This window comes from Mixophyes fleayi, chromosome 5 (assembly GCF_038048845.1).
Source record: "Mixophyes fleayi isolate aMixFle1 chromosome 5, aMixFle1.hap1, whole genome shotgun sequence".
Lineage (NCBI taxonomy): Eukaryota > Metazoa > Chordata > Amphibia > Anura > Limnodynastidae > Mixophyes > Mixophyes fleayi.
Genome location: NC_134406.1, coordinates 72,961,511 through 72,986,580, shown reverse-complemented (window position 1 = coordinate 72,986,580; position 25,070 = coordinate 72,961,511). Strand labels below are relative to the sequence as shown.

Here is a 25,070-nt window from a genome sequence, read left to right as displayed (position 1 = left end):
CCTTATCAATACGATAAGTATTGAAAACTATTTTTCATTTTTGCCATTGTTTGTTAAATAGGCCCCTATGTATCTGTCTAATACATTCAAAAGCATACATTATTTACCAGGTTCAGAAATAAAATTTGCATTCCACCATGGTCTGTCTAGGGGCAAATTTGCACCCTTGAGTTGGGTTTGCTTCTAACTCTAAATGAAGCTCAAAGTTTGCAATTTAAACTTTTCGTAAGGTTTGTAATTACCGTATATTGTATTACAGTTATTTACATAGTGTCTACATGTTACACAGGATTTTAAAGAGAATATATAGTCATTCAAATCAGTCCCTTCCCCAGGGATTACATTTGTCAGAAGCCAATTAACCTATCAATATGTCTTTCAGGTATGGAAGAAAACTGGAGCACTTGGAGGAAACCCACATACAAACATAGAACATACAAACTGTTCACAGATAGGGCAGGGCCATCTTAACAACATTATGGGCCCCCGGGCAAAGCAGTGCACCGGGGCCCCTAGATATAGATAAATAGATGTATACAGATACAGATATAGATATATAGAGATAGAGATAGATAGATGTACTTGCTCAGTGACCCTTGTAGGTTTTTTTTGCAGGTTTTTTTTCTTTTGCAGGATTATTTATTCTCATTAAGAGCCGTGCCTATGGGGCCCCCTTGCCCGTGGGGCCCCCGGGCAGCTGCCCATCGTGCCCAATGGAAAAGATGGCCCTGAGATAGGGCCCTGGTTGGAATCAAACACATGACCCTAGAGATGTAAGGCAGTGATTATAACCACTGTGCCACAGTGCTGCCAATTATGGTGACACATCTTATTAAAAAAGGGGTTCTGTGTTATATTATCCTACAGAATATGTTACAGTTCTATTTATGTGTTTTTTACTTGTTGTAGCGGTTATTTTTTGCTAAATGTAGATCTTGTCAGCACAAGTGACAGAAAAGGAGACATTTAGATTTCTCATATTAAGGAAGGTGCAAAAGCTGAAAAGAATCATCATTATTCATCATCATTTATTTATATAGCGCCAGCAAATTCCGTAGCGCTTTACAATTGGAAACAAACATTAATAAAACAATACTGGGTAATACATACAGACAAAGAGGTAAGAGAACCCTGCTCGCAAGCTTACAATCTATGGGATAGGCTCAGGTATGGTTTAAAACAAAATTGAATCATCTTTAAATAATCACATCCACATGACAAAATCTTATTTTTGCAAGTAAGTGCATAACTGGAGCATTGACTTAGCAAGGAACGCTCCAATCTGCGCAGCTCCTCTCATCAAAAGGTGCCACATTTTGCACAACCACAGGCTCTTCTTGGCCCCCAAATCACACAAAAATAGGAACAAAATTCAATGTGGAATTGTAGTTTTGCACTTTCAGAAGTGATGCTTAATGGGCGCACAAAATGCTCTGGGAATCAGGTAATTTTATGCACATTTGTAATTCTGCACTGTGCAGAAAAACATGAGCAATGATGCTATGCAAGATGCTAATATTTGCACATTACTTCTCATAAATGACTTCCATTGAGGCTTACTTATAGTGGTAAAATGCTGCTATGTGTGCAAATATGTGTAACCCATGGCAGCAAATTTTACTGCATTTTTCTAGTGCAGTTTAGAAAACTTGCATTACTGCATTGCACAATATTATTTTATAACAACCACTATGGGTTAAATGTATCAAGCTGAGAGTTTTCCGGTGGGTTTGAAAAGTGAAGATGTTGTCTATAGCAACCAATCAGATTCTAACTTTCATTTTGTAGAACGTACTAAATAAATGATAGCTAGAATCTGATTGGTTTTTCAAACTCGACGGAAAACTCTCAGCTTGATACAATTACCCCTATGTCTTTAGTTTAAATCTTATTCCAAACAATTTTTGCATCAAACTAGCACAGTCTATATTCAGCAAAGCTAACCTCCATTGCCTTTGCTATAAAAACAATCAGCACTTTTTTTATAACTTTTTTAAATACAGAAGTTGAAGGTCTGTGTTTTATTGCACTGAATTCATTCTGTCAACGTCAATTCACAACAAATAAGTATTTTCATTTTAAATCCCTGACTTTAAGAGGTAGAAAATCTGACAATGTAAAAAATCAAAACTTGTCAATCACACATACTGTAGGTCAGAGCTGTGTGTGTATTGCAGCTTTAAGTACTGCCCCTCCCTCTTGACCATCTGGTCTGGAATTTTTTATCCTCCCATTCTGTACAACTTGGACAAGGGCCAGATGGTATTTGTATTAATAGATGCCCTGGTTTGCTATTGGAGAGAAGCACTGAGGCAGCAGCTGCAGCCGCAGGACAGACCAAAGCCAGGGTGGAGACAGGGAGGCTGACACCAGACACCTGTAAATTATTCACTTGTGCAGTGAACACCCGCAGTGATTTCCCCAGAGACTGGCATTTCATTTGGGGAGCCCTTAGGCGAAGCAAGCAGAAGTCACCTTGAACAGCCAGAGGCATCAATGAGCAGCAGCCAGAACACACACACTGCCGGGCAGATGGAGGGTAACAGACTGCTTCTATCTATCTATCCTTCCAGCATCAGTTCATTAGGCAGCATGCTGCAGCTTAGATTCATATATAAGTTTGGTTTTACAATGACATTAGGAGCATAATCAATCATGTGTTTTCCTAATGGTGTGTCTATAACTAGTTGGTCATTTTATGTAGGTTTACTGTTTTCCATTCTGTATCAATTCAGAACTTGTTAATGTCATTTGCAGACGGGGACATTAAAGGGAGTGTACACGTCTACTGATAGCTGAGCTGCCTTGTGAAAGAACTAACTTTGCAAAAGTGCAGATTATTATATAAATAACTGGATATATTATGTTAAGCTGAAATCATTTCATAAATAGTATGCATCAAAAGGCGAAAAATATTTTTGCACTATTCCGACACATTATAAGGGACATTTATAAAAACTGGTGCCCAGTTAATTAGAAATAAAAACTACTGTAACTCATAAGGTTAAATCAGTTTCTAGATGTCATTTTTGTTGTACATATTACAAATGCAATACAAACATCTGACTGTTTGCTATTTTATTTTGCACCATTTTTCAGACATTCCAACCCCATATTGTATTTAGGTCTGTGATCATCTTGTAAGAGATTTTGCACATAGTGAATAAGATCCACCCATCCAAACTGTCACTAGTTAGATCAGTTATTGGCAACCTGGTACACTTCAGAGGCCACAGATGCGGCCCTCTAACCTTCACAATGGCTGCATATCACCCTTAATCTCAGTATTAAGTTAAGACATTTACTCAAAGAAAGAGGCACCTATCTGTAGTAACATGTTACCAGGCTTTTGTGGTGCTTAATGTACCTCTATATGTAAGACAAACAAGTGTTTAAATGAAGTTGGAGAGGAGGTGTGATGCAATATTAAAACAGTCATATCTACCAAGTCTAGTGTGCAAAGCCTTATCTGGTGCTTAGTATAGTATACCAAGCCTTTTATCGGTATACCTTATAATGTATTATACCAAAGATTTAGAATCAAACAAATCTGACATCAAAGCTGGAATGAGCTAGGAGCTGTAGGTGGAAGCCCAGAAGGCCATATGCAGCGCTATGGCAACCTGTTGCCGATCATTGACTTAGAGTCTAACGGGTATATTTACTAAACTGCGGGTTTGAAAAAGTGGAGATGTTGCCTATAGCAACCAATCAGATTCTAGCTGTCATTTTTTTAGTGCATTCTACAAAATGACAGCTAGAATCTGATTGGTTGCTATCGGCAACATCTCCACTTTTTCAAACCCACAGTTTAGTAAATCTAGCCCTAAGTCTAAGTCTTAGACAATGGTTCATATTAAGGAAAATTACATGGCTGACAACTTTACAAGCTAGCTGAATGTTGACGTTTATTGAATATAGCCATTATTAGCAATATTGTATCTATTTTTAGACATACTTTAATACCTTTTTTAATCTAAGTACCTAAAATTGGATTTACAACATTATGAAAAATAAAAAAGTATTTCCAAAAGTTGCACACTTTTATTAACCAATGAACAGATGCCACCAATTGTAAAACATAGTAAAAGGGACAATAACAACAGAAGGTAGGTGAAAAGGCGTTCAGGGCTGATTGCTTTTGACCATGGTCCCAGGGTCAAGTCCTTGCAGGACGTTAACTGCAGCATTTAAATAATAATAATTTATAAGTAGTAGGTTATGCAGCTCAGAAAATGTCAAGTGTCGTGCTCATCTATGATGTAATACTCTAATTTAGCATATGTTGCTTCTGCAATATACAAAACTTGCACTGTTTTTTTTTATTCGGAAAGAATAAAAATATAACCAGAGTCATTTACAAAAATACTGTAAAAGTACACGCAAAGAAGTGGTTCAGATGCAGTTATGTTGTTTTATAGTACAATGTATATACACCTTAATTTCACATCTGTATTGTGCACGAGAGGTGAATGTCTGAACTTCTCAAAGTATAGCATACATTCATTCACCTTTGAATCACCCCTACATTAATTTGAAATTTGTTCTCTGCCCCACCTCATTTATGAATGCCAAGGTTCACAACTTTTAATTTTGAGTTCTAAATTACATTTATAAGTATGTGTGCAGCTACTGATGTGAATCCTCTATAAAACAAATCCTAGATTTAGCAAAAGATCAGAAAATTATTGTGTAAGTTCCAATTGACATTATCTTCTAGGTGGCATAAAAATTCTGGTTGAAGGTTCTGTAGACTCCTTCTAAATTAAGGACCCCTCCAAACATGCACATTGTACACTGTTTGAAGTGCATAAGAATAATTTGTCCTGCGGATTTCTGAGCCATTTCATATGAAAAGGCCTATTCCTTGACTTCTATTTTCGTAACAATTTTCCAAAAACTTCTAGGTCAGTATCTAGAATCTATTTATATTTATTTACCGATTTATCTATACATTTTCCGTTATATGTCTGGAATTTATGCAGATTTAAATATCTGAACTTTTCACAAGACAGGGAACTTTCACATATATATATGATCATGATACCAAATAATGGAATTTGTTATTTAGCTATAGGTATGGTTTGCATGACAAGCATTCTTGAAAGCTAATCTTAATTACCCTTATCTTGTATTTACACAATTTACAAAGTGCTGCACATAACTGATGTGATTGCTTGTCTTGTTTATAATTAAATCTGAATAATTATAAACACCATTAAATTTAGTTCAGTAATTGCTTAGCCAGTCCACATTTCAGATGTTCCAAATAGTTTAAACATATGTCACAGGTCAGAAAGAAATGTTTAATTGGTCAGTATACCTGAAAACAGAAAATGAAACAATGGTAAAAGAGAAAGTTGAACTTATAGTTATAGAAATTAGGCTGCACCTATGCATTGTGCTTTTGCATGGAAATTTGTAATATAATTTTTAGGTGTATTTTATAGTACTATTTCATGTTCTTCTACTGTATAGGACCTGGATGCTAGTAAAAACCCATAAATGTGAAAAAATATTAAGTCCCTGGCCAGTTCTGGGGACTCTAAACCAGGATCTCCCTGGGAACTCCAACCTAGCTACCATCTAATTCCCAATCCAATCCTGTTTTTTTCATCTTTTGTTTTTCATTATCCTTCCATTCTTAATGTTGCTTGGGATAAAACAACATGTAGCCAATCAGATCATAGGAAACCTCACAGCATCCATGAGGAGACAATAAAGCTAATCTGGTGATTATTTTAATAGCTGCATATAGCATGAAGGAAGGAAATTGAGACAAGCTGTGAGCCAATAGAAGGCACAGGGCCCCCAACAGCCATTGAAATGAGGTTGTGTCAAATGGATACTGGAAGATTGTGGTGCTTAATGTACCACTGTATGAAACAAAGTTCATATATCTGGCTTGTTTAGGTTACACAGATTTCCATATTTTTCAAAGTGGCTTATGGCACAAAATGGTTTGTTCCAGTGTTTCCACTTTATATTGCAATTGGAGTAACCAATATTCCATATTAACTGTGGTTTAACATCAATTCAATAATTTGACTCAAGACCTTCTAACTAAATATGCAGCAAATCATGTTGCGTCACCTGCAGCAGATCACTAGGTATTATGTGAAAAGCAGTCATATGGTGAGACTCTCCCAAGTATCAGAAGGTGAAGAGTGTTGTTATAAAGATTGCACAGTGCATGCCCTTGCACAACTAGGGTTACAACTACCAATTGTGTACATTGACCTGTATTAAAAATACATGCAAAACACCTGCGTGGCTACAACGCAGATGGTAAATTATTATTAGTCTAACTTTGTTTGGACAGAGTAGGTAAGAGAAATTGTAATTCTTGCTTACAGTAAAATAATCGTGCCTGCTTATATTAATAAGTGACTATAACACTGTAAGAACAATGCAAAGGAAGCATAATTAAGGGCAAAACTTGAAGTGAGTTAATGGATGTGATCAGTTTAGAAAACATGGCATTTTGAGGACAATTGCAACATAATGCACATTATGATATATTGAATTGAATTGAATTAAACTGTATAAATGTCAGGTTTATTTATACTCAATTTTTATAAAATTGCTTTTATGCATATGTAGGGAACCAGACTGCTTATATTTTACATTGTGAGACTTTATAAATGTTAGAGAATGGATTTCTACGGTACTTAACTTGTTTAACATGTTATATACTGGTGAAATAAGTTGTGAAAAAGAAAGATAAAATAGATGACAGAGAGGTGTCAGAACTGTCTTTAGAGCAGTGCAGAGAAGGCATGGCAGCTGCTTGCAAGTGGGGCAGGAGGTCAGTGAAGGAAGACACTGAGAGATTGCCAGGGTGTACTTCAATACACTCAGCATTATTTTTTTTAAGGAAACTATGTGGTTTTTTACTGTGTGTCACTGTCATAATAAGTAATCATATAGCATATTTTGCTACAAGGCTTCAGAACATAAAATATTTACACGTCACTTGGACAGTCAGATATAGTAGTAAACAAATTAACAACCAATTTATAAACAGTAAGTTACCAGACAAGGAGATGTGCTGCCTAGTTGATTGATAAATAATAAAAGTGAAATACTAATAACCACACTGGGAGGGTTAGGTATTTACAAAACTGCGGTTTTAATCCTACTATAAATAAGATGCAACTTTAAAACTCAAGCCGCAGTATTTATTATCATACAGTTTTCATTATTTCTTATGTGATATATAGTGAATTGCAAAAACCCAAATCAAATGCCGTTTAGAGCAAACCACGCATGGTCTGGATCAAACTACTAGTTTTTAAAACAAGCTTCATGAAAATACTCTTTGTGTTTTAAACCAACTGTTTCAATGTGCAGTTTTCAATTGGCTCACCAAAAGACACAGGATGATAATCTCAGATTATAAGCAGAAAAAGGGAGTTTAAATAATATGCCTCTAGAGCAGGGCCACCATCAAGGTGGTAAAGGGGGTACTGTTGTATCGGGCTCGGGCTCACCAGGGGGCCCGCTGTCCTCCAGTACCCGGCGTCTCCGCTGCTGCTGTCAGGTAGCTCAATGCGGTCGCAGGGGAATAATTGCTCCGCCCCTGCGGTCATGTGATCTGCCTGTGACAGCCAGGCAGCTGTCAGTCGTGATCGCAGGGGAATGATTGCTCCACCCCTGCGATCATGTGATCTTCTCCCTGTCAGGTGATGGACTTCACACTGATGTTCCCGCCATCGGAAGAAGAAGCAGAAAGGCTGCAGCATCCAACTTCTGATAACTAATGTTATTTAGTTGCCTAATATTATATTATTATATTTATTGTGATAGGCTGTTGTGTATCTTCCACATTTTTACCATAATTTTTCTGCTTATTAATTATTAATCAATAATAGAAATATTCTCTTTATTTTCATTTGTATATATATATATATATATATATATATATATATATATATTGTAAATGTTTATATATGTTCATGTATTTACTCTCTAGTTGTGTATTGTTATATGTATATATATTCTTAGGTATTTTAAAGAGTTATTATAGGTTCAATATTTTATTATAGTTTTGAAGGATATGTGTATTGTATTGCATTTTTCACCAAATTAGTTATGAAAGTAGGAATCAAGGATCTTGCTAATTATCAACATATGAGACTGATTACTTAATGAGAGCTAGGGCTCTCTATTTAAGGATGGTTGGTGGAGAGTAAGTCACATTGCTTGAGAAAGTCTGCATTAAGCAGTCAAAACACGTAGCTATCTGCTAATATCTAATCCACCCAAGACTGTATGATTATGCGGGACTAAAGGACTGGTGACTTTGGCACTTTTATTTGGCTTATTTTGAAACCGCTGGCTATTAGCCGCTATATGGAGGAACTTTCCTGCAACTTCTAAGTTTTTGTCAAGACAGGTTATTTGGTGCAAACCACAGAGGAAGCCCTGATTGGCTATCATCAGTGAGCCGTTTTACAGAGATAGGAGCATACAAATGGAGAACTTTTTCATGTAGCTCCCGGCTCAGGGTGACTTTTTGACAACAGATAGAGGCATATTAACTGCAAGTCACTGTGCTTTAGTTCCGGAGGATGTGTGGATCACCAAACTTCACTCATGCTTGGTTCTGTAGATATGAACCATATTGCACTAGGGATGAGCGCACTCGGATTTATGAAATCCGAGCCCACCCGAACGTTGCGGATCTGAGTCGGATCCGAGACAGATCCGGGTATTGGCGCCAAATTCAAAAGTGAAACTGAGGCTCTGACTCATAATCCCGTTGTCGGATCTCGCGATACTCGGATCCTATAAATTCCCCGCTAGTCGCCGCCATCTTCACTCGGGCATTGATCAGGGTAGAGGGAGGGTGTGTTAGGTTAGGTGGTCCTCTGTGCTGTTTAGTTCTGTGCTGTGCTGTGCTGTGCTGTGTTCTGCAGTATCAGTCCAGTGGTGCTGTGTGCTGTGCTCTGTCCTTCTGAGGTCAGTGGTGCTGCTGGGTCCTGTGCTGTGTCCTGTTCAGTCCAGTGGTGCTGTGTCCTGTGCTCTGTGCTTCTAAGGGCATAGTTATTTCCCCATTATTCCCAAGTTTTTAAAAAATAAAAAAAAAGTAAAAAAAAATAAAAAATTTAAAAAAAAATAAAAATATATAATAATTATAACCAAATTTGCAAAACCAATCCAGCAGTATAAGTCCATTGGTACTGAATTATTTCCAAGTTCACACATTCTGCAGTATCAGTCCAGTGGTGCTGTGTCCTGTGCTCTGTCCTGCTGAGTTCCGTAGTGCTGCTGGGTCCTGTGCCGTGTCCTGTTCAGTCCAGTGGTGCTGTGTCCTGTGCTCTGTGCTTCTAAGGGCATAGTTATTTCCCCACTATTCCCAAGTTTTTTAAAAATAAAAAAAAAATAAAAAATTTAAAAAAAAAAAAATATATAATAATTATAACCAAATTTGCAAAACCAATCCAGCAGTATAAGTCCATTGGTACTGCAATATTACCAAGTTCACACATTCTGCAGTATCAGTCCAGTGGTGCTGTGTCCTGTGCTCTGTCCTGCTGAGTTCCGTAGTGCTGCTGGGTCCTGTGCCGTGTCCTGTTCAGTCCAGTGGTGCTGTGTCCTGTGCTCTGTGCTTCTAAGGGCATAGTTATTTCCCCACTATTCCCAAGTTTTTTAAAAATAAAAAAAAAGTAAAAAAAAAAAAAAATTTAAAAAAAAAAAATATATAATAATTAGAACCAAATTTGCAAAACCAATCCAGCAGTATAAGTCCATTGGTACTGCAATATTACCAAGTTCACACATTCTGCAGTATCAGTCCAGTGGTGCTGTGTCCTGTGCTCTGTCCTGCTGAGTTCCGTAGTGCTGCTGGGTCCTGTGCCGTGTCCTGTTCAGTCCAGTGGTGCTGTGTCCTGTGCTCTGTGCTTCTAAGGGCATAGTTATTTCCCCACTATTCCCAAGTTTTTTAAAAATAAAAAAAAAGTAAAAAAAAATAAAAAATTTAAAAAAAAAAAAAAATATATAATAATTATAACCAAATTTGCAAAACCAATCAGTATAAGTCCATTGGTACTGCAATATTACCAAGTTCACACATTCTGCAGTATCTTGTGCTACATATAATGGAGACCAAAAAATTGGAGGATAAAGTAGGGAAAGATCAAGACCCACTTCCTCCTAATGCTGAAGCTGCTGCCACTAGTCATGACATAGACGATGAAATGCCATCAACGTCGTCTTCCAAGCCCGATGCCCAATCTCGTAGTACCGGGCATGTAAAATCCAAAAAGCCCAAGTTAAGAAAAAGTAGCAAAAAGAGAAACTTTAAATCATCTGAGGAGAAACGTAAAGTTGCCAATATGCCATTTACGACACGGAGTGGCAAGGAACGGCTTAGGCCCTGGCCCGTGTTCATGACTAGTGGTTCAGCTTCACCCACGGATCTTAGCCCTCCTCCTCCTCCCCCCCCCTACAAAAAATTGAAGAGAGTTATGCTGTCAGCAACAAAACAGCAAACAACTCTGCCTTCTAAAGAGAAATTATCACAAATCCCCAAGGCGAGTCCAAGGGTGTTGGTGGTTGTCAAGCCTGACCTTCCCATCACTGTACGGGAAGAGGTGGCTCGGGAGGAGGCTATTGATGATGTAGCTGGCGCTGTGGAGGAACTTGATGATGAGGATGGTGATGTGGTTATTGTAAATGAGGCACCAGGGGGGGAAACAGCTGATGTCCATGGGATGAAAAAGCCCATCGTCATGCCTGGTCAGAAGACCAAAAAATGCACCTCTTCGGTCTGGAGTTATTTTTATCCAAATCCAGACAACCAATGTATGGCCATATGTAGCTTATGTAAAGCTCAAATAAGCAGGGGTAAGGATCTTGCCCACCTAGGAACATCCTCCCTTATACGTCACCTGAATAACCTTCATAGTTCAGTGGTTAGTTCAGGAACTGGGGCTAGGACCCTCATCGGTACAGGGACACCTAAATCCCGTGGTCCAGTTGGATACACACCAGCAACACCCTCCTCGTCAACTTCCTCCACAATCTCCATCAGATTCAGTCCTGCAGCCCAAGTCAGCAGCCAGACTGAGTCCTCCTCAATACGGGATTCATCCGAGGAATCCTGCAGCGGTACGCCTACTACTGCCACTGCTGCTGTTGCTGCTGTTAGTCGGTCATCTTCCCAGAGGGGAAGTCGTAAGACCGCTAAGTCTTTCACAAAACAATTGACCGTCCAACAGTCGTTTGCCATGACCACAAAATACGATAGTAGTCACCCTATTGCAAAGCGTATAACTGCGGCTGTAACTGCAATGTTGGTGTTAGACGTGCGCCCGGTGTCCGCCATCAGTGGAGTGGGATTTAGAGGGTTGATGGAGGTATTGTGTCCCCGGTACCAAATCCCCTCGAGATTCCACTTCACTAGGCAGGCGATACCAAAAATGTACAGAGAAGTACGATCAAGTGTCCTCAGTGCTCTTAAAAATGCGGTTGTACCCACTGTCCACTTAACCACGGACATGTGGACAAGTGGTTCTGGGCAAACGAAGGACTATATGACTGTGACAGCCCACTGGGTAGATGCATCCCCTTCCGCAGCAACAGCAACAGCTGCATCAGTAGCAGCATCTACAAAATGGCTGCTCATGCAAAGGCAGGCAACATTGTGCATTACAGGCTTTAATAAGAGGCACAACGCTGACAACATATTAGAGAAAATGAGGGAAATTATCTCCCAGTGGCTTACCCCACTTAGACTCTCATGGGGATTTGTGGTGTCAGACAATGCCAGTAACATTGTGCGGGCATTAAATATGGGCAATTTCCAGCACGTCCCATGTTTTGCCCACACCATTAATTTGGTGGTGCAGCATTACCTCAAGAGTGACAGGGGTGTGCAGGAGATGCTTGCGGTGGCGCGCAAAATTGCTGGACACTTTCGGCATTCAGCCAGTGCCTACCGCAGACTAGAGGCACATCAAAAAAGCATGAACCTGCCCTGCCATCACCTCAAACAAGAGGTTGTGACGCGCTGGAACTCCACCCTCTATATGCTGCAGAGGATGGAGGAGCAGCAAAAGGCCATTCAGGCCTACACAGCCACCTACGACATAGGCAAAGGAGTGGGGATGCGCCTCAGTCAAGCGCAGTGGAGACTGATTTCCGTGTTGTGCAAGGTTCTGCAGCCATTTGAACTTGCCACACGAGAAGTCAGTTCCGACACTGCCAGCTTGAGTCAGGTCATTCCCCTGATCAGGCTGTTGCAGAAGCAGCTGGAGAAAGTGAGGGAGGAGCTGGTAAGCCATTGCGATTACACCAAGCATGTAGCTCTTGTGGATGTAGCCCTTCGTACGCTTTGCCAGGATCCGAGGGTGGTCACTCTTTTAAAGTCAGAGGAATACATTCTGGCCACCGTGCTCGATCCTCGGTTTAAAGCGTATGTTGTGTCTCTGTTTCCGGCGGACACAAGTCTACAGCGGTGCAAAGACCTGCTGGTCAGGAGATTGTCCTCTGAAGAGGACCGTGACATGCCAACAGCTCCACCCTCATTTTCTTCCACATCTATGGCTGCGAGGAAAAAGCTCAGTTTTCCCAAAAGAGGCACTGGCGGGGATGCTGATAACATCTGGTCCGGACTGAAGGACCTGCCAACCATTGCAGACATGTCTACTCTCGCTGCATTGGATGCTGTCACAATAGAAAAAATTGTGGATGATTACTTTGCTGACACCATCCAAGTAGACATGTCAGACAGTCCATATTGTTACTGGCAGGAAAAAAAGGCAGTTTGGAAGCCCCTGTACAAACTGGCTCTATTTTACCTGAGTTGTCCCCCCTCCAGTGTGTACTCGGAAAGAGTTTTTAGTGCAGCGGGGAACCTGGTCAGTGAGCGGCGAAGGAGGTTGCTTCCTCACAACGTTGAAAAAATGATGTTTATAAAAATGAATAATCAATTCCTCAATGAAGTACAGCACTGCCCTCCAGATACTACAGAGGGACCTGTGGTTGTGGAGTCCAGCGGGGACGAATTGATAATGTGTGATGAGGAGGAAGTACACACTGTAGGGGGAGAGGAATCAGAGGTTGAGGATGAGGACGACATCTTGCCTCAGTAGAGCCTGTTTAGTCTGTACAGGGAGAGATGAATAGCTTTTTTGGTGTGGGGGCCCAAACAAACCAATCATTTCAGCCAAAGTTGTTTGGTAGGCCCTGTCGCTGAAATGATTGGTTTGTTAAAGTGTGCATGTCCTATTTAAACAACATAAGGGTGGGTGTGAGGGCCCAAGGACAATTCCATCTTGGACCTTTTTTTTTTGCATTATATGACCAATCAACAGTCGTTTGCCATGTTCAAAAAGTAAAACCAAATTTAAAAAAATACAAGAAATTAAACCAAAAGTAAAATGCCGTGTCATAATTTAAAACAAGAGGTATTGACGTGCTCTAAAACTACTGTATTGTTGTTTATATTTTATAAACACTACACTTGACAGCTTGAGTCTTTCAATAAAAAAGTAACTGTCCATTGCACGAATATTTGCAACAGGGACAATTTTAGGGTTAAGAAAGTCAACTAATAACACTTCGACGCTGTCTGTCTTTATAAACACTACACTTGGAAGTTGGAGGAGGTATTGTGGCCCCGGCACCAAATTTACTACCGGGGCCACTCCACTGTGCAGTCCATATTTAGGTGTATCAGATATTAAACAACGGTGACAGTTGATGCCCAATTTTTTAATTATATTGTGGCCTCGGTACCAAATTGTGTACCGGGGCCACCACAATACGCAGTCCAGATACTTGTTTGGTGGAATTCAGACCAGTTGAGGGTTTTATTATTATTATATTGTGTGGACCACTCTATCTATACCACACTACAACTCTATATACCACTCTATTTCATACTTTAATTCTATTTCATACTTTAATTCTATTTCATACTTTAATTCTATTTCATACTTTAATTCTATTTCATACTTTAATTCTATTACTAATTACCATAAAGAGGAACAAAATAAACCAATTTTACCAAAAGTATAATATGACTTAGACTTACAAACACTACACTTGAAAGATCGTGCCTTTAAATGAAAAAGTCAGTCTTCATTGCACGACTATGTGCAACAGGGACAGTTTTTTGCGTTTACAAAGTCAAACAATAACACTTTGACCCTGTCTGTCTGGGATCTCAATGACGAATTGTCTGTAGCATGTTTGGAGGAGGTATTGTGGCCCCGGTATCAAATTGGGTACCGGGGCCACCCCACTATGCAGTCCAGATACTTGTTTGGTGGAATTCTGACACGTGGAGGGTTTTATTATTATTATATTGTGTGGACCACTCTATCTATACCACACTACAACTCTATATACCACTCTATTTCATACTTTAATTCTATTTCATACTTTAATTCTATTTCATACTTTAATTCTATTTCATACTTTAATTCTATTACTAATTACCATAAAGAGGAACAAAATAAACCAATTTTACCAAAAGTATAATAGGACTTAGACTTACAAACACTACACTTGAAAGATCGTGCCTTTAAATGAAAAAGTCAGTCTTCATTGCACGACTATGTGACACAGGGACAGTTTTTTGCGTTTACAAAGTCAAACAATAACACTTTGACCCTGTCTGTCTGGGATCCCAATGACGAATTGTCTGTAGCATGTTTGGAGGAGGTATTGTGGCCCCGGTATCAAATTGGGTACCGGGGCCACCCCACTATGCAGTCCAGATACTTGTTTGGTGGAATTCTGACACGTGGAGGGTTTTTTAATTATATTGTGGCCTCGGTACCAAATTGTGTACCGGGGCCACCACACTACGCAGTCAAGATAGATAGATGCGTATTGCGTATCATAGATAAAGTACATTCAGTGGTGTGGGGCAAATTGAAAAATATTCAAAATGCACTGACATTATCAAAAACAAGAGGTTGTCACACGCTAAAACTCCAACATGTATATGATGGAGAGGATGGAGGAGCAGCTGTATGTGTAGTGTAATGCAGACCTGTTGAAGGTTTTTTATATATTTTATTGTGGTGCCCAGTGCCCACTCCTCTACGCAGTCCAGGTACATTTATTGGTGCGAATCATAAAAGTTCAGGGTTTTTAATATATATTGTGGTGACCCACTCCTCTACGCAGTCCAGGTACAATTATTGGTGCGATTCATAAAAGTTCAGGGTTTTTAAGATATTGTGGTGACCCACTCCTCTACGCAGTCCAGGTACATTTATTGGTGCGATTCATAAAAGTTCAGGGTTTTTAAGATATTGTGGTGACCCACTCCTCTACGCAGTCCAGGTACATTTATTGGTGCGATTCATAAAAGTTCAGGGTTTTTAAGATATTGTGGTGACCCACTCCTCTACGCAGTCCAGGTACATTTATTGGTGCGATTCATAAAAGTTCAGGGTTTTTAAGATATTGTGGTGACCCACTCCTCTACGCAGTCCAGGTACATTTATTGGTGCGATTCATAAAAGTTCAGGGTTTTTAAGATATTGTGGTGACCCACTCCTCTACGCAGTCCAGGTACATTTATTGGTGCGATTCATAAAAGTTCAGGGTTTTTAAGATATTGTGGTGACCCACTCCTCTACGCAGTCCAGGTACATTTATTGGTGCGATTCATAAAAGTTCGGGGTTTTTAAGATATTGTGGTGACCCACTCCTCTACGCAGTCCAGGTACATTTATTGGTGCGAATCAAACAAGTTGATGGTTTTCTTATTATATATATTGTGGTGACCCACTCCTCTACGCAGTCCAGGTACATTTATTGGTGCGATTCATAAAAGTTCGGGGTTTTTAAGATATTGTGGTGACCCACTCCTCTACGCAGTCCAGGTACATTTATTGGTGCGAATCATAAAAGTTCAGGGTTTTTAATATATATTGTGGTGACCCACTCCTTTACGCAGTCCAGGTACATTTATTGGTGCGAATCATAAAAGTTCAGGGTTTTTAAGATATTGTGGTGACCCACTCCTCTACGCAGTCCAGGTACAATTATTGGTGCGATTCATAAAAGTTCAGGGTTTTTAAGATATTGTGGTGACCCACTCCTCTACGCAGTCCAGGTACATTTATTGGTGCGATTCATAAAAGTTCAGGGTTTTTAAGATATTGTGGTGACCCACTCCTCTACGCAGTCCAGGTACATTTATTGGTGCGATTCATAAAAGTTCAGGGTTTTTAAGATATTGTGGTGACCCACTCCTCTACGCAGTCCAGGTACAATTATTGGTGCGATTCATAAAAGTTCAGGGTTTTTAAGATATTGTGGTGACCCACTCCTCTACGCAGTCCAGGTACATTTATTGGTGCGATTCATAAAAGTTCAGGGTTTTTAAGATATTGTGGTGACCCACTCCTCTACGCAGTCCAGGTACATTTATTGGTGCGATTCATAAAAGTTCAGGGTTTTTAAGATATTGTGGTGACCCACTCCTCTACGCAGTCCAGGTACATTTATTGGTGCGATTCATAAAAGTTCAGGGTTTTTAAGATATTGTGGTGACCCACTCCTCTACGCAGTCCAGGTACATTTATTGGTGCGATTCATAAAAGTTCAGGGTTTTTAAGATATTGTGGTGACCCACTCCTCTACGCAGTCCAGGTACAATTATTGGTGCGAATCATAAAAGTTCAGGGTTTTTAAGATATTGTGGTGACCCACTCCTCTACGCAGTCCAGGTACATTTATTAGTGCGATTCATAAAAGTTCGGGGTTTTTAAGATATTGTGGTGACCCACTCCTCTACGCAGTCCAGGTACATTTATTGGTGCGAATCAAACAAGTTGATGGTTTTCTTATTATATATATTGTGGTGACCCACTCCTCTACGCAGTCCAGGTACATTTATTGGTGCGATTCATAAAAGTTCGGGGTTTTTAAGATATTGTGGTGACCCACTCCTCTACGCAGTCCAGGTACATTTATTGGTGCGAATCATGAAAGTTCAGGGTTTTTATTATATATTGTGGTGACCCACTCCTCTACGCAGTCCAGGTACATTTATTGGTGCGAATCATAAAAGTTCAGGGTTTTTAATATATATTGTGGTGACCCACTCCTCTACGCAGTCCAGAAAGATACCTTGTTGCAACGTTTTGGACTAATAACTATATTGTGAGGTGTTCAGAATACACTGTAAATTAGTGGAAATGCTTGTTATTGAATGTTATTGAGGTTAATAATAGCCTAGGAGTGAAAATAAGCCCAAAAACTTGATTTTTAAACTTTTTATGTTTTTTTCAAAAAAAATCCGAATCCAAAACCTTAAATCCGAACCGAGACCTTTCGTCAAGTGTTTTGCGAGACAAATCCGAACCTCAAAAATAACGAAAATCCGGATCCAAAACACAAAACACGAGACCTCAAAAGTCGCCGGTGCACATCCCTATATTGCACATAATTCGAATGCCTTCACCCTATATATTTCTCATATGGATAAAGATAAGACTCATTAATTCCAAGACTTTTGAAGAAATCTGTCCACTCATTATAAATGGTATACTATGTGTTTTTTTTATTAGAGGAACAAACTCTCCTTGTCATGTTTATTTTATGCTGCTATTTTGTGTTAATCTATTTGTTTTTATGTAGTATACTGGGCCACCTGTATTTTTTTTTCTTTAAACTAGTCGGGGAAGGGGGATGGGACCCTGCCAGTTTCATTTGTACTGGATCCCACAATTTCTGACAGCAGCCCTGCTCTAGAGTAACAACCCTATATTGTTTATATTGTATATTTTTAATATGGTTCCTCACTTTGGGTAAATATAACTCTTTTGCTTGTAAGCGAAGTATTTTTCAGTGTTTTTTTTTTAATGACCTACTTCTACCACTGTGTAATAGCCATATCACCTCCTGGTAGTAATGCCAGTGCATCCTTGCTGTCCTCTGCTGCAACAGTAGGCCAACTTTGCAGTTTCTCAAACCACTTTGATACATTCAACCATTTGTATTTTTCCTAACTTGTAAAACCTGAAGTGCAGTATGAGCATTTTCAGTTTTAGCTCATGCAATATGATGTGCAATTTTGCCTTTGTCATATTATAAGAAAAAAATTGTCATCAGAAACTATAAATATAAAACTTGTCATTGTGCAGAGTAAAATCCTAGACCTAAGAGCTATTTATAGTGATCACTGAGATGTTATGCTGGTCATGGGAATGTAAAGTTATATGCAAATGTTTGGGAACCCCCTGGTTAAATTCCAGGTTTGATTTCAAAGTATGCTTTGGATTCTTAACTTGCTGAAATATCCAACATCTTTTGAACTTAAATTTCTTCACTGACATTGGAACATTAGCTACTAGGGTTTATTGATATTTAGAATCCATTCTTCCTTCCACCCAGACAACATTTTATGTGCCATTAGCTGCAACATAACCTCACAAGATAGCAAAAAAACGTAAGGGATTAACATTAACACGGTTAACAATTATTTAGGTTTTTTTTCATCTGTTCTTCAAATTTATCATTTGAGGTTGTGGTCAAAAAGTTACATTTTTGAGTCATCATTGAAAGCATCTTCTTCCACTAGGTTTCTGGCTTATCCAGTTTTTTATTTTTTTGAGTTATTCACTTTTGTCATATGGTCATAGGAAAGATATAATTCTGACAACTCTTCCGTGCAGAACATTTTTGTGTAACCAATACTATACTGAGCACCTGTGTAAAACTACTCGGAAGTAGGCTAAACCTTTCTGCATGTTCTTTGCAGTGATGTGGGCAGCTGCTTTGCAATTCTGACCAGATTACAGACAGGGTTTTTTACTTGGTCTTCAAGATCTTGCCTTGATTTCAATAGTTCCCCTAAACTTCCAGGTCTTAATGATATTTCTGACAGTGAAAGTCCCAATCTGGAAGTATTTAGATATCTTTTCATAGCTTTCTCTCGCTTTGTAAAGCTAGGTACACATTACAGTTTTCGTCCAATAATCGGCTCAAACAGCCGACATACGACCGCTCGTTCAAAAGTCGGGTTAGTGTGTGTAGTGACACAATGGTCGAAAGTCTGCCCAAATGGACGATTGTCACCTCATTTGGTTGGTCGCACCGTTTAATATTTTCGTTCCAATCTCGTTTCCGCTGTGTAGTGTGTATAAACTTTCGACCGATCCACAACAATCCTTCCTGTGTCAGTTATTATCATGCCAAGAGCTTGAGGGGAAATAGCCGTGCTGTATTTAAGATCTGAAAGTGTTCTCCCTGTTGCCAAAAATCTTAGTGTTGCCACCAGTCTTTGCTCTGGCAGTATGGGTCTCCTTAATTGGGTGTTCTCCATCTGAATGAGAAGGGTTACTAGTTGGAGCAGTTCCTGAAAAGTTGAATCATTCATATGAAGAAAATTCTTAAAGTCATCTGGGTTGTTGTCCCGTATCTCCTGTAGCAGGGGCATATGAGAGAACGTGTCTCTCCTCTTGAACCAATCTTTGCTCCAACAAGATCTACTCTTTCTCCTTCTTTCTCTTTGATTCCGTACCAGCAGTCTTCTTGCCACAGCAAGCAGGAAAAGTGCAGTTGCTTGTTCTTGTACTACTGTAGCCATTGTAGGTTTACAAATAGGAATGAATGAAGAGACAGTGTAGCCTTCTGTTTTTATGCTGTTTTGGGAGTTAACTATAGCGAAAGCTCTGCCCCTTTATGCTAATGTCTTTGGTATCTTATTACATTTCCCGCAGAATGTCGCTGCAGTGTGTACGAAATTAAAATCATTGCTCACAACAACATGGCAGTAAAAGTCGCTAAAGGGACGTCCGCTCTTCAGTTTATCGTCCTAAACAAGGCTAGTGTGTATGCAATCCATGGACCGAGCAATCGGACCATCGATCGCATGTAAAATCGCTCGGCATACAAAGTTGGTTGAAATTTCAGTAGTGTGTACCCAGCTTAACTGTCAATTATCTTTATTATCAAGTCCTCAGAGAGCTGCTTAGAGAAACCCATAGGTGTTGAGTGTTTAGAAGGGTCATTTAGTACGTATTCAGCTCTGGCATTGTATTCAGCATAAATTTATTTGGGTTGGGTATGTCTTTCTGGGTACCACAACCCCGACAATGACGATGTCTACAAAGAAACAATGATTTAAAAAAAAAAACTATATCAATATAAACAGACTTACCTACAAAGCGACGCTGCAGATTTCCGATGGGTAGATGATGCTGAACACAACTAATTCCGACGACAGACCTCTCTGGCACTTAACTTCCGCGTCACTCAACAGTGCGACCTAGGTAACTGTTCATTTAAAGCAGCAATGTGGGCACCCCGCAGGTTAAGTGACACTTTAAAAACGGTGTTTCTTTGTAGGTATCATCATTGTCAGGGTTGTGTAATCGTTTTTATGATTACCACCGATTAATTTAAGGCCTAATGAGTAAATCAAGTTTTTGAGGCCCTATACAAGTGTCAATGAATAAACCAGAGGGTTGCCCAAACATTCGCATACCACAATTAATTTTTTATATTTTAAATCTATTTAAATTCAACAAGTAAATATAAATTCTAAAATATACAATAATCAGTAATTTTTACCCTGCAGAGGTTGTGTCAAATTCTTTTCACATAGAGATTCAGTCAAACATAAAATTTGACCAAAAGCGCACAAAGTTTAGCATTCAATTGTGAGGTGGATGCAGATCATCATCATCATCATCATCATTTATTTATATAGCGCCAACATATTCCGTAGCGCTTTACAATTGGGGACAAACATAATAAACTAATAAACAAACTGGGTAAAACAGACAAAGAGGTGAGAAGGTCCTGCTCGCAAGCTTACAATCTATGGAACAGCAGTAGAAGGTACAGGTCTCATTAAAATGCAGAAAAACTTTGCATACATGATCAGTGACCCCAGTGGCTGTAGTATTTTCAGTGTGATTTGCTCTCGTAGGGCCTGATTCATCAAGGAGCGTAAATGACAATTATGTGCTTATCATCTGAAAAATCACTCTGTGCATGCCCACAACCGGTCCATACACCACAGAACGCAACCACGTTCAATTCATCTTCAAACGCAAAGGACACTAACTTCATCCTATCATTTCAGGAAGAGAAAGGGGCAGGGAAGGAGTGTTTACCCATAGTCAGTGTACAGTAAGGGTGTGCCAAACTCGAGCCCACACAGCAGCATCCAATCCAAGCTCTGTGCATCTCAAACGTTTTTCAGCAGTATCTCTTGCTCCACCTACAGGGCTAGTCCGAGTGCTGCTTACTAGTGATGATAGCTGTATATAACTGTAAAAATGCATTTTATGTATAGTAGACATTAATTATTAACATATTTTTATTTTTATTTTTTAATGTTTTGTCATTAATGTCTATATTATTACCATGTGATATTAATTCAGGTTTTTTTTTTCTGTGAGAATTTATATTCCACATAGTATTGGATCTATCTTGCAGTGTCCTGTGTAGAGCAAAGCAGACATACACCCGTATTAATCTGTGCTTGTATCTTCAGATTCAGTTCTTGTTGAATTTGAGCGTGTGCAGACCCAAATGACATGCGTTCTGAAACAAATGCACATTATGCTCAGTATGCATCAGGGCGTAGTGTTCTATTTTGAACTTGAGCATAAGATCTAAAAAATGCTCATCTGAACGAGCCCTGATGTAACCGAAGACCTGGCAGTGTATCGCTATGACCTGCTGCAACTGTCTGAGCAATACTTATTAGTTTGGCAAGGTCCCCCTCCCTCTTCGACATACATGCCCCCCTCCCTCTGCACAGTGCATGCCCCCTCAAACTGAAAACTACACGCACCCTCTCCCTTTTCATAGTACATGCCCCCTTTCCTCATCAAAGTAAATGCCTCCCCTCCCTCACTTCTCAGAGTACATGTTCCATTATCCCCTTTCCCATATCACAGTAAAGTCGCTGCACCCCTTCCCTCCCATATCACAGTAAATGCCCCCAATTCACTTACCTTGTTGTTGGTACAATGCAGCAGCTCTCAATCATTGATTGACTGGTAACGCGCCGCACAGCATTGACATCACTGGGATCTGCCGCATTACGGAGGGATAGGTGTCAGGCGGTCAAACTAAGGGGCCTGGACTAGCTGTACCCACCTGATAGTGGCCCTGTCTCTACCCTGCGAAACTACCACTGTGGATAGACTTTTAACTTGTCATCATGCAGCAGCATACTCCAGACACTATTCATCATCATCAACTTGATGACGATGAATGGCGTTTTGTGGCAAAAATGGTGATCTAAGCACCAGTGCTCACGGTGACAATTGTGGGTGATGATTAGCATGGGATTCCCCTTGTAAAAGCAACAACCAGCATCAGACTATAACAGGCTGGGCTGGTGACACTACCTGAGTCCTCAAATAAAAGATATATGCCCCCTCTCTTCTAAGAAAGCTTCATGCTCAAATCACTTGGGCTTTTCCAACACCAACACATGTCAGAAATCAGTGTGTTTAATAAGATATAATAAACTATGACGTGCCCTTATTTCTCTGCAATTGTACAGTGTGTGTGTGTGTGTGTGTGTGTGTATATATATATATATATATATATATTTCCAGTAAACCTACAGCAAGCACCACTGAACCTACAATTGAACATAATACCTAGCCCAATTCAGGGCACTGATCAGCTCTTTCTAACATTCTAGTCTCTCAGATCCTCTCAGGACCCTCTCAGGAGTCTTGTCTCTCAACTCCAGGGGCTTCCGTAGAACCGCCGAATCCCGACGCTTTAAAGTCATTTTTTAGATCTGCATTTTTATTAAAGACAATGCCCAATGATCGTTTCAGCATTCTACACTTTCTTCAGGCGCCACTGAAACAATCATTGGGCATGATTCTGGAACGTATTTTATACTCTTTGAAATGTTTTTATATTTTTGCAAAGCCTGTGCTGGTTTGTACATATATATTGAATATATATGGATTTATTTGACTTTTTATGGACTGTGCATGGTATAGATGACTTGAATTGAGTGCTGAACAAAAATGCAGCTGCTTCAATATCAACAGATAGTGCAGAGTAAAATTAGAGTGTAATAAATTGTTGTGGTAAAATACCCCCATTACACTCCATGAAAAGCCTGTGCTTGGCCCTGCTACATAGTAACCTAAACCTATGAATTGCATACAATTAATTCTACAACCTGTTTGCTAATTAATGGATTTTGTATTCAGGAACCTTTCCTTTTTTTAGATCACCATATTTTATTACAATTGACAGTAATTAACCGCACAAGGTTTTATTTACTCGCTAATAAGCACTGAATATTTTGCATTTACATCTGAGCTGCTGAAGAAAAGCATTGCACTTATGACTAGCATTCTCAGACCATTGCTGAGCTGAGCTTATTAGGAGTCTAGAGGGTTAATGCCAGTACTGCCACAAATTTAAATTACCTTATTTTAAGCTGCTTTTGCATATCTGCTTTTGTTAGACAATTATCAGTTAATGCTAAGGTCAGGGCACATTTACTCTAGGCATTATTATAGAGAGCATATCATATTCTTAATTTATAAGTATAATTTTTATAGCACTAGTTTTCCAATTTGATTCAGAGCATGGTATTGCTTCAATAAACTTTTTGCTTTTCCTCTGCTATATTATAACATATCCTATCTATTCTTAATATAGTTTCCCTGGGACTGGCTAGCAAGTTATGATTGTGGTTGTGTCGGATGGGCAAGTCCAGTAAGTGGTTCATAGTATCGAAGTACCAGCTATACATCACAATAGTACACCATAATGGGAAGGAATCTGAGCAAGTGCAAGAGTTTTGAAGAGGGGATTCCAACTTTGTCTTTTTTCAAAATATCCATATTAATGGGCCGGCTGGGCTGAGGGGTAGGGGAGCATCTGCCTCCTGTGCCCGTCCCATATTGGGCTAACTTGGGCTGGTCATTTTTTCTTCTTTAATAATTTCGTAATAGGCCACTGAGCTGAGTTTTGACATTGGGCTAAAATTTGCTAGCAAACCCCTTTCCATGTTCTATTTTTATAACTAGAATGACTTCATTCAGTATATTTAGCAAATATTATATATACATTGTGCTCTGACAAAGCCTATAAATAACATTTTCTTGAAAAATGGGGATAGTGCAAGTGATTTTGTGGGGCTCGATATACCACAACTTTTCTTTATATTTTACTTCCAAAATCTTGCCTTAAAGATGTATTCTGAGCAACTGTAATTTCCCCCTGAGCTTGTGTAGGTTATGACTATTTCCTCTCCTGAGTGAAGCCTTTTAGTGAAACCTGCTATATAATGGTTCATATGGGCTATAAGTAAATAGTAACCAAGTATATAATTGCTATCAGCAGTGACTGCGCTAAGTGACAACCGTCATCTGCAATGCAATTCCCCTACTGGTTCTGTTGTCAACTATAATAAACCTGACTTTTTAGTCATGCGAAGGTCATGCAAAAGCCCTTTTTGCCCTGTTCCTTGTGAGCCTTTCTAGATGATCGCTTTTCTTATAGCTGTCTCCACTTAGACACATTTTGCGATGCCGGAACACACATTCGGTTGCACACCCATGACATCCCTTACTTGACAATTTAATTCCGCTCTGCATGAACTCACATTCCTAAGCAACAGATTCTGTATCCTGGTTGCTTGTGCTCTATATCATTATTTTTTTTAAATAGTATCCTGCTGATTCTTTGTGTACTAACATGGCTTGTTCTGACCTATTGCCTTGTTTCCTGTACTACTTGAACTTTAATGTAGTTTACTGATTTTGCCCATGTACTGCTAGCCCTGACCTTAGTCTAGTTTCTAACCACACTCATGTTAGTCATAAGCTGCGTAGTGAGACCAGCTCTAGAGATGTGTTAATATCTGTCTGCCACGCATTTTCCTGGATGCTATTTTCTTCTTGTCTGGAGCTCTGGAAACTAGAAAATACTATCTAACTTCCTGAATTCACGAACCTCATCAGCAAGCCTTCCAGCGGCAACAGGTACTCTGCTGGAGTTCCATCCAAGAGTGGTTCACAATATTATAATCAGGACAACTTGTTCAAAAAGTATTGGCAAACATCACTATACAGGAAAAAGTCTAAAATGCT

At 39.4% G+C, this 25,070-nt stretch overlaps 1 protein-coding gene across 1 annotated transcript in view; it reads left to right on the top strand.

The window, feature by feature from the left end:
• Positions 1-2,287: 2,287 nt before the first annotated feature.
• The window catches only part of GADL1 (glutamate decarboxylase like 1), a 201,285-nt gene continuing 178,502 nt past the window's right edge, over positions 2,288-25,070 (top strand). Inside the window, exon 1 of the mRNA XM_075212378.1 lies at positions 2,288-2,539. Within this exon, the coding sequence (XP_075068479.1) occupies positions 2,497-2,539 (43 nt within the window). The 5' untranslated portion in view covers positions 2,288-2,496. The remainder of the gene's footprint in view (positions 2,540-25,070) is intronic.